Source organism: Chelmon rostratus, chromosome 1, assembly GCF_017976325.1.
Source record: "Chelmon rostratus isolate fCheRos1 chromosome 1, fCheRos1.pri, whole genome shotgun sequence".
Classification (NCBI taxonomy): Eukaryota; Metazoa; Chordata; class Actinopteri; order Chaetodontiformes; family Chaetodontidae; genus Chelmon; species Chelmon rostratus.
This window is the reverse complement of record NC_055658.1, coordinates 26,013,991-26,029,321: the sequence shown is the minus strand read 5'-3', so window position 1 is coordinate 26,029,321 and position 15,331 is coordinate 26,013,991. Positions and strand designations below refer to the sequence as shown.

At 43.2% G+C, this 15,331-nt stretch overlaps 1 protein-coding gene across 1 annotated transcript in view; it reads left to right on the top strand.

Moving 5' to 3' along the window:
• mapk8ip1b (mitogen-activated protein kinase 8 interacting protein 1b) overlaps positions 1-14,704 on the top strand; it is a 49,412-nt gene extending 34,708 nt beyond the window's left edge. Inside the window, exons 4-12 of the mRNA XM_041939131.1 lie at positions 1,278-1,359; positions 3,118-4,257; positions 7,607-7,688; positions 9,647-9,819; positions 10,802-10,905; positions 11,679-11,795; positions 12,757-12,827; positions 13,493-13,591; positions 14,597-14,704. Coding sequence (XP_041795065.1) covers positions 1,278-1,359; positions 3,118-4,257; positions 7,607-7,688; positions 9,647-9,819; positions 10,802-10,905; positions 11,679-11,795; positions 12,757-12,827; positions 13,493-13,591; positions 14,597-14,669 — 1,941 coding nt within the window. The 3' untranslated portion in view covers positions 14,670-14,704. The remainder of the gene's footprint in view (positions 1-1,277; positions 1,360-3,117; positions 4,258-7,606; positions 7,689-9,646; positions 9,820-10,801; positions 10,906-11,678; positions 11,796-12,756; positions 12,828-13,492; positions 13,592-14,596) is intronic.
• Positions 14,705-15,331: the final 627 nt, after the last annotated feature.

Sequence of the window (15,331 nt, the reverse complement as noted above, 5' to 3'; positions counted from 1 at the left end):
TGCTAGATGCACCACTGTTCTCAGCTAGTGCCAGCTAGTGGCTTACTTTGTTTCGGTGTTGTTTGCAGTAGGTTTTTAGAGACTTTCGCTGAAAACCGCCTGCTGCAGCCAAAATGAGCTTAAAGCTAAAAGCTCTGCAGGGGAGTTGCAGATTTGGGTGATAATTCTCTGTATCACTATGAGTGACACCTTTTTTTCATCTGTTGGAATAGATGTTGTTTTGGTGTTCCCAAAACTCATATATCAACACTAGTATTGAATCATTTCAAATAATACCCAGCCTTTGTCTTATCTGTCTTTCTCTTGCCCCTCAGCGTGATTTGTCAGAGCATTTTGGAGCATGTTAAATGAAAATAAAAGTTCTCTTCAGTGGTTAAATTAAAAAATCAATCAAAGAGTAACTTATCACCAGGAAGAGGAGGGTTTCCACTGCCCTCTCTGGCTTCCACGTCTGTTGATCCTCTGCCTGGGTGTGGTCAGACGTGTAGTGAGCTGCACCTGTAACCACGCCCAGCAGTGATGTCACTGCGTACTGACCACACCCTGCAGTGCTCCCCTACATCACTGGGAGACAATCAGCTGGTGCTAAACTGCTCTTTAAATGACATTATTCACTGATTCCACTCTTTTGATTCATATGATATCCATCTGTTGTCTTTTCCTTGAAAACAGTAGCAATGTTTGGGGTGGGGTTCCCATCTTTATTTATTTAAAAAAAGGAATAAGAGAGATGGAACAGTTCTGTAGAGCTCTTAAGTTTTTTTTGTGTGTGTGTGTGAATTGGGTAAACCAACCTTTTTAGGAAAGAGGCTTTTGAGAAGTATCAGGAAAAGGCTCAAACCATGATCATCAATCAACAATCCCCCAAAACAGTCTAAAGAGACTCCCTATGTGTGTGTGTGTGTGTGTTTTCGCACTAGCTTGGCTAAAAGGGCTGGTTCCCTTTAAATGCACACCACGGAGCACAGACAAAAGACTCCCTGCTCATTCAACAGAATAAAAGCTTTGTGTGTGTGTGTGTGTGTGTGTGTGTGTGTGTGTGTGTATGTGTGTATGTGTGTGTGTGTGTGTGTGTGAGAGAGAGTAGAGAGAGGGACAGACAAAAAGTTGTGTACATTGAATGTGAGGATCCAGAACTCGGTGACCAGACCTCTCTCTCTCTCTCTTTCTCTCTCTCTCTCTGTCTTCTTCTCTTTTTTCTCTCTCTACTCTCCATCTCTTTTTCTTTCTCACCACTCCCTTCTTCTTCTTCTTCTTTTCGTCTGCATTTTCCACAGGACACATTAAACAACAACTCCTTTGGGAAGAAGTACAGTTGGCAGGAGAAGGTTTCAGGCTCGTCCTCGCCTCTGAAAACAGGTGAGCTCTCCTTTCCCACGGATCAGCTGATGTTTTAGAGTAACCGTCTGATTCGTCCGTTTCATTGATGGTGGCTGCGATGTGCAGACCTCTGATATTACTCGGCAGCTGTGATTTGCATGGAGTCTGATCCTCAGGGGTCAGTGTTATAGCTTGGATTAACTATGCTGAGCTAAGTGCAGCTAGCTGCATCAATGCTAACGTGTGTTAGCCAGCCTGGGGCTCAGCTAGCTGCAGTTCTTTTCAGAGCACCATGTGAGGCGAGTCACCAATCTCACCAGCAACAAGGAAAAAGTGATACATTGTATTGATTTGAGTCGATTAAAAGAGGAAAACCTTCAAAAATGCTTCATTCCAGCCATGGTGACAGAATGAGAGTTTTCGCTCATTATTCAAACCAAATAACCTGAAATTTAGCCAAATTCTAAATTGAAGTTAGCTATTTTTACTGGCTTGTAATGTTTGGTTCTGCTCATTTTTTAATTTTCTGAAAAGATTATAGACTTAACTTTGGGTTTTATTTAGATGTAGGGCCTCACCGCCAGCAACAGTTTCATTGCAGAACCAGAATTACAACTAGGAGGCGGATTTGTCCATTTGGCCTCTCACAGTCACAGTCTGGGCGACTCTGGAATGATCTGGGAAATAGCATCAATGTCCAGAGTTGCTCAATAAAAACAAACAAGTAGAAGCTGTTTGCTAGCATCAAACTGACACAAGAAGAAAAACTGAGATGAAAGCTTTGTTTTTTTAACATTTTTAACATTCAAGGAAAATGCCTTTATATTCCATACAGAAAATTATTTACATATTTGAACATTTGATCTTCATAAGATTAAACTTTACTGACGTGCTCAACCTCCATATATAGGGTTATAATCCTCCCTTACACAGTTGATGTGAATCAGGCTGATTACTAGCTGAAAAAGCTTTTAACTTCAGACGGCTAATGCACAGAATTAAGATTCCTGTAAATACAGCTAAGAAATTGTTTTTACACACAGCAAGAATTATCAGCCAGTGTGTGATAGAACATGCAGATTTATTCATGCACACAAGTGATTTCGCTCATATGCAAACTAGTAAATGACATCAAAAGGCCCAACAAGTGTGAAGAGAAGTTTGTTTTCAGGAAATTCTGCAGAATTTGAATTGCAAATCGAAGTGACTCAGTGCAGAACAAGTCTGAACGAATTTCTGCTTTTCCTTTTTGAATATGACAAGGGGGTTAATTTTTGTAAATTTGCATTAAATACCAACAGTGATAAGATAACAATTTAACAAAACACAGACCCTAATTCCTTTCAAGCAGAGAAGATTGAAGTAAATTGGCTTCCCTGCTCAATGAAAGTTTGTTTAAAGACACATGTAGTTTGCAGTCCTGTGTTTTCAGACATCATGCTGCATCATCCGCAGTGAAAACATCATGCCTGGATTTCCTGGCAGCGGATTATGACATAACACAGCAATCACCTTTTTCTGGCTGCACTCTGAATTTGATGAGTAATGGGGATTTAGCGGTGTAATCCTGACATCCGTTGCCTAACCACGTCTACTTTCCCCTCTTCCTGTTTGTTCTTTACTTTATCCGTCCGTGCGTTCGCTGCCATGTCTGCCTCTGTGTCTGTTCGTCGGTCATGTCTGAATTTCTGCGTCATGTGTATTTACTCTGTGCGTCGGGCCTTTGTGCGTGCTTGTGTGTGTGCGTCTGTGTCTGTGCGACTGTCTGCGTGTTGTTTGCATCTGCTTTTCCTCCAGGTGAGCTCACCCCTCCGCGTGAGCACAGCTGTCTGAGCGACGAGGACAAGGTGCAGGGCGGGGGAGCGCAGACCAAAGATCGCGGGACCTCCACCGACGCCCCCTGCAGACACAGCCACACCTCGGGACACTCGCACGGCTCATCTACAGCGGCTGGGACGCGCTCCAAGCTTCAGGAGAAGCCGCCCGCTCCACCGCCGCCGCAGAACTACACACCAGCTCCTCTATACCCGGCGGGGAAGGCGGATGGAGGCGGACACCACCGGGAGAGGATCCGCTACCACACGGATGTTCATCTAGAACCCACAGAGGAGATCTATCTGACTCCTGTGCAGCGTTCTGCAGACCCCCTGGAACCCCCTAACGCACAGGACCGGCCTTTCCTCTCGCAGCAGACTGAGCAGGGCCGCATGTCCATCAGCTCGGATACAGAGGGCCCGCCTCCTTACCAGCCCCTCCCAGACCGGACAAACCCCTCGATCTACGAGGAGGACGAGGTCTACGTCCCCCCACCCTCATATGCTTCCTGTGTAGAGTCCCTCATCACGCCACCCAGCATGGCTCTCTCATCTCGCTCCTCCCTCGCACTAGACCTCAGCCTGAAGGGGGCGGGAACGGGGGCCGGGGTCATGCTGAGAGCTGGGTCATCGGTGGAGTATGTGGACGCCACAGATGAAAGCTACTGTGGGGAGGATGAGGATGTGGACAGAATAATAATGGATGGAAGGATGAGGAAGGGGGGAGGAAAGCGGGATGGAGGCGGCGGCAGAGTCCCGCTAAGGACTTCCATGAGCTCGGAGGCCAGCGGCCTTTCGTACGACTCGGTCAAATACACACTGGTGGTGGACGAGCACGCTCAGCTCGAGCTGGTCAGCCTTCGGCAGTGTTACCAAGGCTACAGCGACGACAGCGACTCGGCCACTGTCTACGACAACTGCGTCTCTTCTCCCTACGAGTCGGCCATCGGAGAGGAGTACGAGGAGGAAGATGAGGAGGAGGAGGAGGATGGCGCTCGGATAGGAGGAGTGAGGAGAGAGGCCACAGCTTGTCTGTCTGAAGACTCCACTCCGGAGGTCGACCTGCACTTCTCCAAGAAGTTCCTCAATGTCTTCATGAATGGACGCTCGCGCTCCTCCAGTAAGTCACTCGTGATACGATGAGTTTTTAGCATCATGTCACGTTCAGTACATGTAGGGATTTTTAAAATGTTTTATTTACATAAAATATATGTAAATAATATGCACATTAAACATCATCACATAACAGAAGATGAGCATATGCGAACACAAAAATTCAATTCATAAGTGCCGACTGTCACATGTTTAGAGCTGGACCATAATTAAACACAGCACTGATAACCCACAGCATTTAAACCACCAGCCTAATGTTGTGCAGATCCCCTTCATGCAGCCAGACCAGCTCTGGCTCATTGAGGTTTGGGAGCTCTGGGGTTGTCTGGCAGCGGATCCTTCGGGTCCTATGGGTTGAGGGGTTGGGCCCCCGTGGATCAGGCTCGTTCCAGCCTCTTGAGCTATTCCTGATCAGTTTTTGCAGCATGGTGGGGCACGCTGTTCTGCTTGAGGAGGCCGCTGCCATAAGGGAGTGCTGTTGCCATTTGGTTTCTCAGCGGAACATTGCATTGAACGAGACGATCAATGTTACTCACTTCACCTGTCAGTGGTTTTAATACTGTGGCTGATTGATGTGTAATCAGAAATATGGACTGTTGTGGTCATTCAAGTATAAGTTCAAGTTTGTTGGTTGTCATTCATCCATATATACATAATACACAGCTGAATGAAACGTTGTTCCTCATGGATATAAATAAAATAGAATAGAAATATTAAAAAATATACTCTAATTTGTAATAATGTAATAAATAGAATAGAAATGCTGTGTTTACATGCTTTTATCTAAACCTGTATATGAAGATATAGACAATAACCTCAGGAGGCACAGTGGTGATGATGGACAGGTATAAAGTGTCAGCAGTATATTATGCTGTGCACATGTGTAAGAAAAACATATGTAATATAGTCCAGAATAATATAACATAGAACTGCACAATGTTTAGGATAGTAAATGATGCCTAACCAGGGCCTCAGTGGTAAATGTCCAGAGTGAAAAATTCATCTTTTTAAATGCATAACTTGAACCAGACTTTAATGTGTTTTTTGTTATTTTTTTAAGTTAAAATATATTTCATTAAAAACTGACAAAATGCATAATTGAAGTTTTTCAAGAAGAAAAAAGTGTTTGCAAAGAGTCAGAATATTTGTATTCTTCATACATTTAACACATGATATGTCAACAACAGAAAAATAACAATCAGCCATATTATACAGAAATACATGTCATAAAACATCACAACTGAAAGAGGTTAATAAGTGTTAGGGAGGCTCCTGCTGAGGGAACAATTCATTTGATTTAAGTGAGTTTCTTTTTTCTTTTTTTGGTTTGTTTTTTTTATTTTTAGCCATAATTATAAAATAAGGTGAGTGTACATTTAAATGGTTTTGTGTTTTATTACCAGGGTCAAGAGAATAATCAAAGGTGTAAATGATGAATTGAAAGCGTTTGGGTTCGGTTTTGTTCTGTAACCAGAAAGACATAATGTGTGCAAAGACATGCAAACTAAGACACTCCTTCTTGTTTGCATATGATCTGACACATCTTGCTCAGGTACAGCTTCTTTTAACATCATTATTTTATCCTGCATCCATTTTTCTCAGAGGTCTGATATGATTTTTGAGAATGTGGATATTTTTTAGCGAAAGACTTTATATTCCACCCCAGAATAACCTGTGAAACAACCAGGAAAGCTCATCAGCACATCGGGCTGTTGTACTGTGCGCTTCCCTTTAAACACAGAGCAGCACAGCAGTGAATGCTGTCTAGCCGAATTGGCAGCGCGGTGGGAAAGGCTTAAAGCGATGTGGCTGATGAAGCAAAGCCACAGAGATATTCAGGAGCTGGAATATTCCCGTGCAGCACAGATCATCGTCCACATGACGTGTAACTCTGGGTGTTGTGACTGTCTGTCTGCACTGAGTTGGATTTGACTTTGTGATTGCGATGAAAGATTTTCTAGCAACTTTCGTCCAAAGACATGCAGCACTATTTCTAAACGCAATCTCATGTAGAGTCACATCTGAAGCTGCTCGAGGTATAAAATCTTGTTTTGTTCCACCGGCGGCTTGAAGATTAAACAGTTTGAACATGTGATTTACATGAAAGTCGTTCTAATTTAGGCCACATTACGCAGCTCAGCTTGTAAGTCTTGAAAATGAAGGCCGCAGTTTTTTGCTGCTTTGTTGATCTCGTTATCAGCACTGTGACAGCAGCACGTTCAGGGCAGAGACCCAGCTGGACATTTACATGGCCTGCTGGGTGGAGGGACACTGAGCCAAAAGCGGCTTGCAGTTTCCTGGATTTGCCTCCAGACCAGTCACACATTAAAAAACACATTTTTGGAGTCTTGGCATTAAAACAATGGAAAATGTTTTGAAAGACGGAGGAAGAAAATAAGCAAGGAATACGTTTGCTGCTTCTCCAAACTGGGGGCGTGCCGACCGCCATCTACTGTAGGTAAAACACTGACTATTAATAAGACTCTCATACAACCCCGCTTCAAAAAATCTAATTATCCAGTTAACACTCACTTGCTGTTGCCACCAGTAACCACAGGTGTCGCTAAATCAACCAGGAGTGAAATCTGAAGGAAAAGAGCCATCCATTAAAGAGGCGTTCACATGGAAAATTATCGTTAAAATATGCAAATGGTTTGTTGCTGTGTGTGTGTGTGTGTTAAAGGTGTTGATAAGACAATAAAATAGTTTGCAATGCTATTATACAAGTCTGCAAAGTTTTCACAGCAAAAATCCTTTAACTCTCCGACATGACGATTGCTGCTGAATCAGCAAAAACTTGCTTTTATTGAGCTTTTTGAGGCAGCGTAAAGGTTGATCTGAACGAAAGATCCCCCACTGGAAAAGAAAGACCAAGACCGAGGAGGAAGAGGACGGTCCTGTGATGGTCCACATCACAATCTGTGTGTGTGTGTGAAGCAGTGACAGGCAGGAGGGAGGATCCATATGAAAGAAAGACAGAGAATGAGAGGTTTCGCTGTAATGCATGTGCGGCCACTTCCTCTAATAGTCCCCGCCGTCCTCTTGGATGCCGTCCATGTGTTTCACAGACTCATTAGGAACACAGCAGCAGTTTATCTGAGTTGTGCAGGAGGGGGTGACAGATGTCTCGGGGGAAAATGTAGGTAGAAATACACAATGCTCATCTGTTTCACGCCTAATTAAAGTGTGATTCATAGATCCTAAAGAATGCATGTGTGCTTTAGGTGCCCTCACTGTGCTGTGTTTATCTGATGGACTTTTGTTGCACTTTTTTGCCAGCTGAATACAGATTCTGACACTCTACGCTCCATTATTGCCTTATTTAATTTGTTCCCCTTATTGCTTTTCTCCTTCTCTTTTTCAAGGTGCAGAGTCCTTTGGCTTGTACTCTTGTATCATTAATGGAGAGGAGAAAGATCAGAGCCACAGAGCCGTCTACAGGTGAGGAAGAACTACACCACCAGCATCATCACACCTACATACATGCTAAATGTTGCACTACATCTGAAACTCTTGTTGACTATGATAATATCTCGCACAAGGAGTCAGAGAATCAAATTTAATGACTCATAGTTGCAGAGTATGGAGTACAAACAAACTATAGATCATAACCTGCAGGAATGAGGTACAACCTAAAATACCTGCATAAAGGTAGAGCATTAGTCAGAAAGGCAACATTCGGCCTGGCTGTAATACCGCTTATTCTTACATTCTCACATTCAAATATAATGTGATACTCATCTCCCAGGCAGCTGTCACTCCAAACCCTGTGATTCCTGTCCAGGACTGACGTCTTCCATTAGACAGGTTGTAAACAAAGACACAGTTCAGCCACATTGTCAAAACATAGCTTTTTAGTGGTGAAAATGAGGGTCAGTGCACCTGAAATGCCCACCATGATGTTCATGCATAATAATGACTTTTCCAATAGCTAGTTCAGATTTTCTTTGCCCTGTCAGGCTTTTAGCTACGTCCCCAGATCTCAGCAGTTACCTCGACCTTTGGCCAAGCAGTCTTAACACATTTTTAACACACAACCTCTCCCTCCTGGTAGCTGCTGCCACACCAAGCGAATATAGCAGAAACTGGGCTAATGTTAGCCTCAGTTTGCCCCTCTTACAAATTAGCACTAGTTTCTTTAGCATTAGCATTAGCATTAGCATAAAAAAACACATAGATGAATGAGCTTTATGCCTCTGCAGCGGCAGGAAATGCAACCCACGAGCAAGTTGATAGAACAGTAACGACGGTAACGTTAGCCGCGATAAACAGCATTGCTACGGATACATACTGATGCTCCTACCCTCTCCTAGTAGAGATGCTACATCACTGGTACCCACACGGTGACTCCCTCAAAGGGCCACAAATGCTTCTAGTGGCTGTCAAAGCGTCAAAGCTCCTCATGGCTGGTTAGCTCTGAGCTCCACGTAGCCGGCCATGCTACACTTAGCAGTCATCAGTCAGTCAGTATCCCCCTTGTCCCCCGGGTCCTCCACCTCATACATTAAGAGAATTTGAGGGTGTAGTTACTCATTGCCGTCAGTCTTTTTTATTTTTTTTTTTGTAGCTGTCGGAGCAGAAAACGCTCCATTTCTTCACGTTTCCCCAGCAACAGTCACACTCCAGTTGGCAGCGTGGCGTTCCAGCTGCTGCTGACGACCTCAGGCTGATAAATGCGAAGGGGAGGGGGATGAAAACAACAGCAACGCAGTCACGTGAAGAGCAGCGTCTCTGTGCACTGACATGTCATTATACATGCATAGCTGAAAGCAAGGGGGCTTGTTGCTGTGCTCCTTCAATTTGATGGGTGTCTAGTTTGCATGTGTATTATATTCTTGATTTTTCTGGTTCCTCTATAGCCATTAGCCTCACATCTGACTAGCCAGCATCAGGCTAGTTTGAGTATAAGCATACTGCCCAAGGCGGTAGGAAGGAGAGAACAGCTCTGGTCAGCTTGGATTCACAAATGTCATTCATCATTTATGTCCAGCAACTCTCGCAGTTGCGTGCCACAAGTTCGGCGAAGTACTTTGATATTCTGGTGAAAATGTATGTATTTGGGGCACATTTGAGGAGTTTCTTGTGTGTGGCTGTGATGATCCTGAAACTGGTTTGGAATCTGTTGTACGTTTGTGAATCAAAGCTGACTGCAGTTATGTCCGTACAAGCTTTTTCAGAGCCATTTTTCAAGCTTACAGGGGCTGAATGTGTGACACGCAGAACAAACAGTACGTTCTCAGAGAAGTGTTCCTTTCAAATGAACCAAACGTCCAGGCAGACAGACAACCTGACACGTTTGCAGTGTAGATGGAGTAGATACTGTGTAAGGTGGTCATCCCGCTCATGAAAATCCTGTGAGTTCTCTCAGATCCTCTGCATAACTACATCCGTCTGGACAGGTTTGTCCCTCGACATGACGATGAGCTGGAGCTGGAGGTGGATGACCCGTTGCTGGTGGAGATCCAGTCGGAGGATTACTGGTACGAGGGCTACAACATGCGAACTGGTGCCCGTGGGATCTTCCCAGCTTACTACGCTATAGAGGTGACCAAGGACCCAGAGAGCTACAAAGGTACAGACCCTGTTACCATTAATTATAGAAGAAATGCTGAAAATCATCATGTTTTAGGTTGATGGCGAGCTTGTTTCAGCCCTCACACTCGACTACAGCGATGCGTCTTTGAGTCACGCCATGCTGCTGTTGCCAATAGCGACTTCTAAATTTAGGAGTGATTTATGCTCAAAACATTTTTTTTTAAAAGAGAGAAGTGACACAGGAAAGCTGCAGCAGAGGGGTTACAGGGGGAGTTTGGTCTGTTTGTTCATCTGATTGTGCTTAGAGATGCATCTGCTTAGTGAATGAGTGAACAAGGCACACAGCGGAGGAAAAGGGAAGAATGGAAATGCTTGTAAGCCAAATCCATCTGGCAGAACTAAAGCTGATTGTCTGACAGGCTGCTTTCCTTATTCCCTCATTAGAGGTCTTGCTGAGTGAGGGTTGAGACTTTGTTTTCGGGTTTAAGTTAGAATCAGATTTGATTGAGAATTCAGATGAATGTTACAAAGGAACAGTTAAGGATGTGTAAAAAACCCACGACCGCAGAGACCCGGGTAGGTTCAGTTCCCAGCAGCTGTGCCTCCTGACTTTGCCGTGCTGTTCCAGAAACAGTTGTGTTTTTGGGTGGGATTCCTGTCGGGGCTCATGTTGAGTTGGGGCTGTGATCTGTGGGGTTAACATGAAGCCCAGGGGAAGTATGAAGTGGTAAATAAGAGTGAAAGGCAGACTTATAACAGATTGTGATGTGGAGTCATAGTGGAGCAGAAATAACTGGTCAACAACCTCCATCACGTATTATTGCCCTTCTGTTGCTATGCAAACAAACAAGAGAAAACTATTTATTTGGAATCTGTAGAGGAGCTACTCAGGTCCCACCTGGATTTTAGTGCTTCAATAAATTACCGCCACTTCTTCTATGCTATGTTGTTTGTTGCACTTGATTGTTATTTTCACAGTATTTGCTCTTATTCCATGTTTTGCTGTCTTCCTTGTGCAGTAAAGAGCAGTGAGTGGATGGACAGATACCGGCTTAAGTTCCTGGGCTCCGTTCAGGTGCCCTTCCACAAAGGCAACGATGTTCTGTGTGCGGCTATGCAGAAGGTACAAGGCTAATGTTGTGCACTTTCGTGTGTGTTTGAGTGTGTACAGCTAAGCAACATCACGGAGAGAGAAACGGCCAATGTATCTCACTTGCATATTCTAAAATTCTGCAACATAAATAAAAACAGTCCTTTTTGACATATACTCAGTTGAAAACAGCACAAAGACAATATATTTCATGTTTTACTTTATCACCTTCATTGATTTTTGTAAATATCTGCTTATTCTGAATTTGATGCAGCAACATGTTTCAAACAAGTTGGGACAGGAGCAACAAAAGACTGGGAAAGTTGTGGAACGCTCCAAAAACACCTGTGTGGAACATTCCACAGGTTAACAGGTTGATTGGTAACAGGTGATAGTATCATGATTGGGTATGAAAGGAGCATCCTGGAAAGGCTCAGTTGTTCACAAGCGAGGATGGAGCGAGGTTCACCATTTTGTATAAACACAGTTTGTTTGCAAATTATTTTGCACAGCATCCCAACTTTTTTGGAATCAGGGTTGTAACCATAAAAAACAAATTATTTAATATGTAGGGCTCAAAAATACATGCAGACTGCACTTTAAGAATGTGTTGTCAATGTCCCACAGTGCAACACACTACAACAATAAAGGAGCTACTTGGAGTTTGCAAGACTTCATGTAGTATTTCATAGGATAAACAATATTATACAAGCTTCCTTTTAATTGACAGGCACTTTCCAAAATCACAGTGCGAATGTTTCCAGCAGTCATCTCTTTTTTTTCTCTCTCTCTCATTTGTTTTCCAGATTGCCACCAACAGGCGGATGACAGTCAAGTATAACCCGCCTTCCTCCTGCATCCTGGAGATCAGTGTGAAAGGCATCAAGCTCGAAGTCCAAGAGGATTATTATGCCTGTGACAGAGTAAGACTCTTACTGTCCCTTTCTCTGTCTGATGTTAAATAAATTAAGTGCAGCCTCATGAGGTTTTGTCAGATCCAAGCTCAACCTCATGCCAGAATCCCATTGAACAATTGTGGCATGTCGCCCCCATGTGGCTTCCAGTAGAGACTGCAGGCAGATATGTTGCAGGATGCCAGAAGTGTTTTCGGAAAGGAGCTCTTACTCAAGTATCTTCATTGTGAGCATCTTTAAGCATTTTGTCTCTCACATTTCACAGCTGTAGTCACTCCACATGGGCTGAAAGCCACAAAAGATATTGCTTTTGTGAGGCGACATTTATCAGAAGTTCTTGCATTAAAAAATGCACTGCAGACAAAGATTAAGTGACAAATAAGGCTCTGGCAGTAAAATACAACTCATCTTTTATAATTGTCCAATCAGGAATTAGCAGAGATGAAAGACATTTAAAGTTTAACCCTTAAAGAATCATCAGAGACCAACTTCAAACTGACTTCAGTCCAACCAAAATCACACAAGAAACAAAGCACATCAGACAGGCCATTGAATTTACGTGTTGCATTTATGTTATGGGATGAAATCTGACTTTTGGTCTTTACAGTGTAGCTGCTTTGTAAGAGAATTATGTCTGCAATTTGGTTTTGTATCTGTCAGCAGAATATTTTTCCTTAAAAGTTGCAACGCATAGACAGTTTGTCCTGAAAATCAAAAAGTACATTATTCGTAAATGTCCCAAATAAGGATCTTTCTAGTGATTCATCACACCTCCCAGAAGTATATCATGGGTGTACTCATCATAGCAGTTTGATGGAGATTGTTCCGGTAGTGCTACAATTAATAATTGTTATGATAATACAATAACACTCAGAAAGGGGCAGTTCTCGCTCAGCACTTTTCCCGGTGATACTTTCTCGATGTTAATCAAAAACATTTATTCTTCCTCTTTTCTGTGTCCTGTTCACAGAGTAACCAGTGCAATCACTTCTTCCAGCTAAAGAACGTCTCATTCTGCGGCTATCACCCCAAAAACAGCAAGTGAGTAAAGGCAGAACACCTGAAGCTGGACTTCAAGAGCACCAAGTCACCTGTTTCGTACTGTCTGACCGGAATAAAAGAAACTGTAAGATGGAGTGTGGAGATAGATTTAGCTGTAGATTAAGGTTGTCCAGTTATCACCTATCATAATTGCTTTGTCTCAGTTTCCATACCTTTTTTCGTTGTTTGATGATTAGCATTTTTAGCTGTTAGCCTGTTCACTATTATGTAGCAAAGTGAACACAAAGAGACAGCATGCTAATAAACACTGCGTTAAGAATAGTGCTTTTCACCAATTGCCCACAGGAAGTGAAAACGTCATTTTCTGCAAAAATATTTTGGTTTGTTTGGACTTAACGCCTGAGTAGTTGAGATGAACCTCACATCTCTGAGGTGCAAGCAAACATGGGCTCAGCTTTCATATTAAACTGACTTGTTTCAATGTAGCGTTCAGTGTGGAGTTTTGCACCTTAACCTAAGAGCTGTGCAGAATAGCTGGTGCAGCGGGCCGCAGCCCGTTAGAGCCTCGGCTGCAAGAACAAACAGCAGAGCAGCGTGGGAAGTCAGGCGGGTGGGCCGTCACATATTCAGCAAACCAAAGTGGTGACAGTGCTGAATTCCCCCTTCTGAGTGCCTCGTCTGCTTTCTCTCTCTCTTACCTGAAGGTATTTTGGTTTCATTACTAAGCACCCGTCAGACCAGAGATTTGCCTGCCATGTGTTTGTGTCTGAAGACTCCACCAAACCTCTTGCTGAGTCAGTCGGGTGAGTTGGACTTTCTTTTGAATGCATGCTTAGATATTGACACTTTGCATGGAGTAAGGTTGTGCATTTACGTCGTCTCTGCTGACACCTGCAGATGAATACTCCGGTGTAGGGATGCTCTTATGGATGGATCACTGATTTGCTCTTGGAAACTAAAGTCCTCTGTTAAAAATGACTTGAATTTCACCTTAATGTCGACACATTTTTCACATTTCTTTCTGTCCCATGTAAGATTCACTTTTACTTCATGCTCCTCATTTCGTAATTGCAGGAAGTCATGACTCTTTACTTTGCCAAGGAGGTTAGGATATTCTTGGTTTGTTAGGTATCTCAAAATCCTGTTAACTAGCAACTACTTTATGGATATTTGAAGACATTTTTCTTATGAACTGCTTAAATTTGTTTTTAAATTCATGTATCTCATGATTGTCTGCATTTTTATACAGATCTAGATCCAATCCAGAGTCAGTCTCTCCCCTGACAAATGAGACAGAACAGCTCGATAGATCAGATTACGTTAATGACATCCCAACATCTCCTGAAAAAACTGCCAACAAGGAAATGACATTGTGGTCGCTGTTGTCAGTTATTGATCTGGCAGTATGAGCGGACCGCAGATCAATGCGGCCTTCATCTCGACTCCATTCCAGATGTGGAATTTCTCAATGAGTTTATTACATTTCATCTGAAAACGAATCCCTAAAAGCAGTGTGTTCAGACAACATTTGAATTTCTCGGTTGTCTCTGCTAGCTTGTAGCATGCTAACACACCACTGTCCAGCAGTAGAACTTCTGAGAACCTCAACAGACAAAGACCACTGGGATCATGTTTCAGATTTTTGAGAAATAGTGAAAGGAACTATAAGAAAATAAACTGGGGATTGCAACAGGAGCTAACCGCGAGATGAGGTGTAACTTTGGGTCTCAAATGAAATAAGAAAATCAGGGTGTGCGGTTTTTGCGTGAGATCTAGAAATGACTGGAGTGCATGTCTTTGTTTTCCAGGAAAGCCTTCCAGTTGTACTATAAAGAGTTTGTGGAGGTCTCGTGCCCAACAGAGGACATCTACCTGGAATAACCCTGCCCTGCCTTCAACCACAGCCCTGTACAGTACACTGTATCATAACATAATGTTGCATGAAGGACGGACATATCTAAAATAATAAAAAAAAAAGGAAAAAATAAAAAATTAACACATCTGACAGAGAAGCGTGAAAAGACGGATCGAGTACTGGAACTGTGGAGAAACCTTTGTGCAGCAAGAAGAGATAAAAATGAGCCAAAGGAGAGTCCTGGGGAAAGAAAATATGCAAAATGGAGTCAGTGATGAGGTGGTGGTCACAGGCTGGCCATGGAAAGCACAAACATTGTATCACCGCAGCCTTGGCAGCGCTACTTAGCCTCTGGCGTCGCCTCAGCAGGTGCATCACTGAAAGCCCAGGAGCCGTTACTGGACTGCACCAGCTTGTACTTGCACTTGACAAAAGAGAAACAGCGGCTGAGATTTGGAAAAATGAACACCCGATGAGTTTGCTCTGACTTTAAATATTTCAGGTCTGAGCATGAGGGACGTGTATATTTACTAAATAACATCATCACATTGAAAATGTACACTAAGTGAACAAAATCCATGTAGAAACAGTGAATTTTACCCTTTTAGCACACCTGATAGGAGGGTGATGTCCAAAACAAAATCCACTCTGATACACTGTTAGAAAACCAGCTGCAGGTGATGCTCTT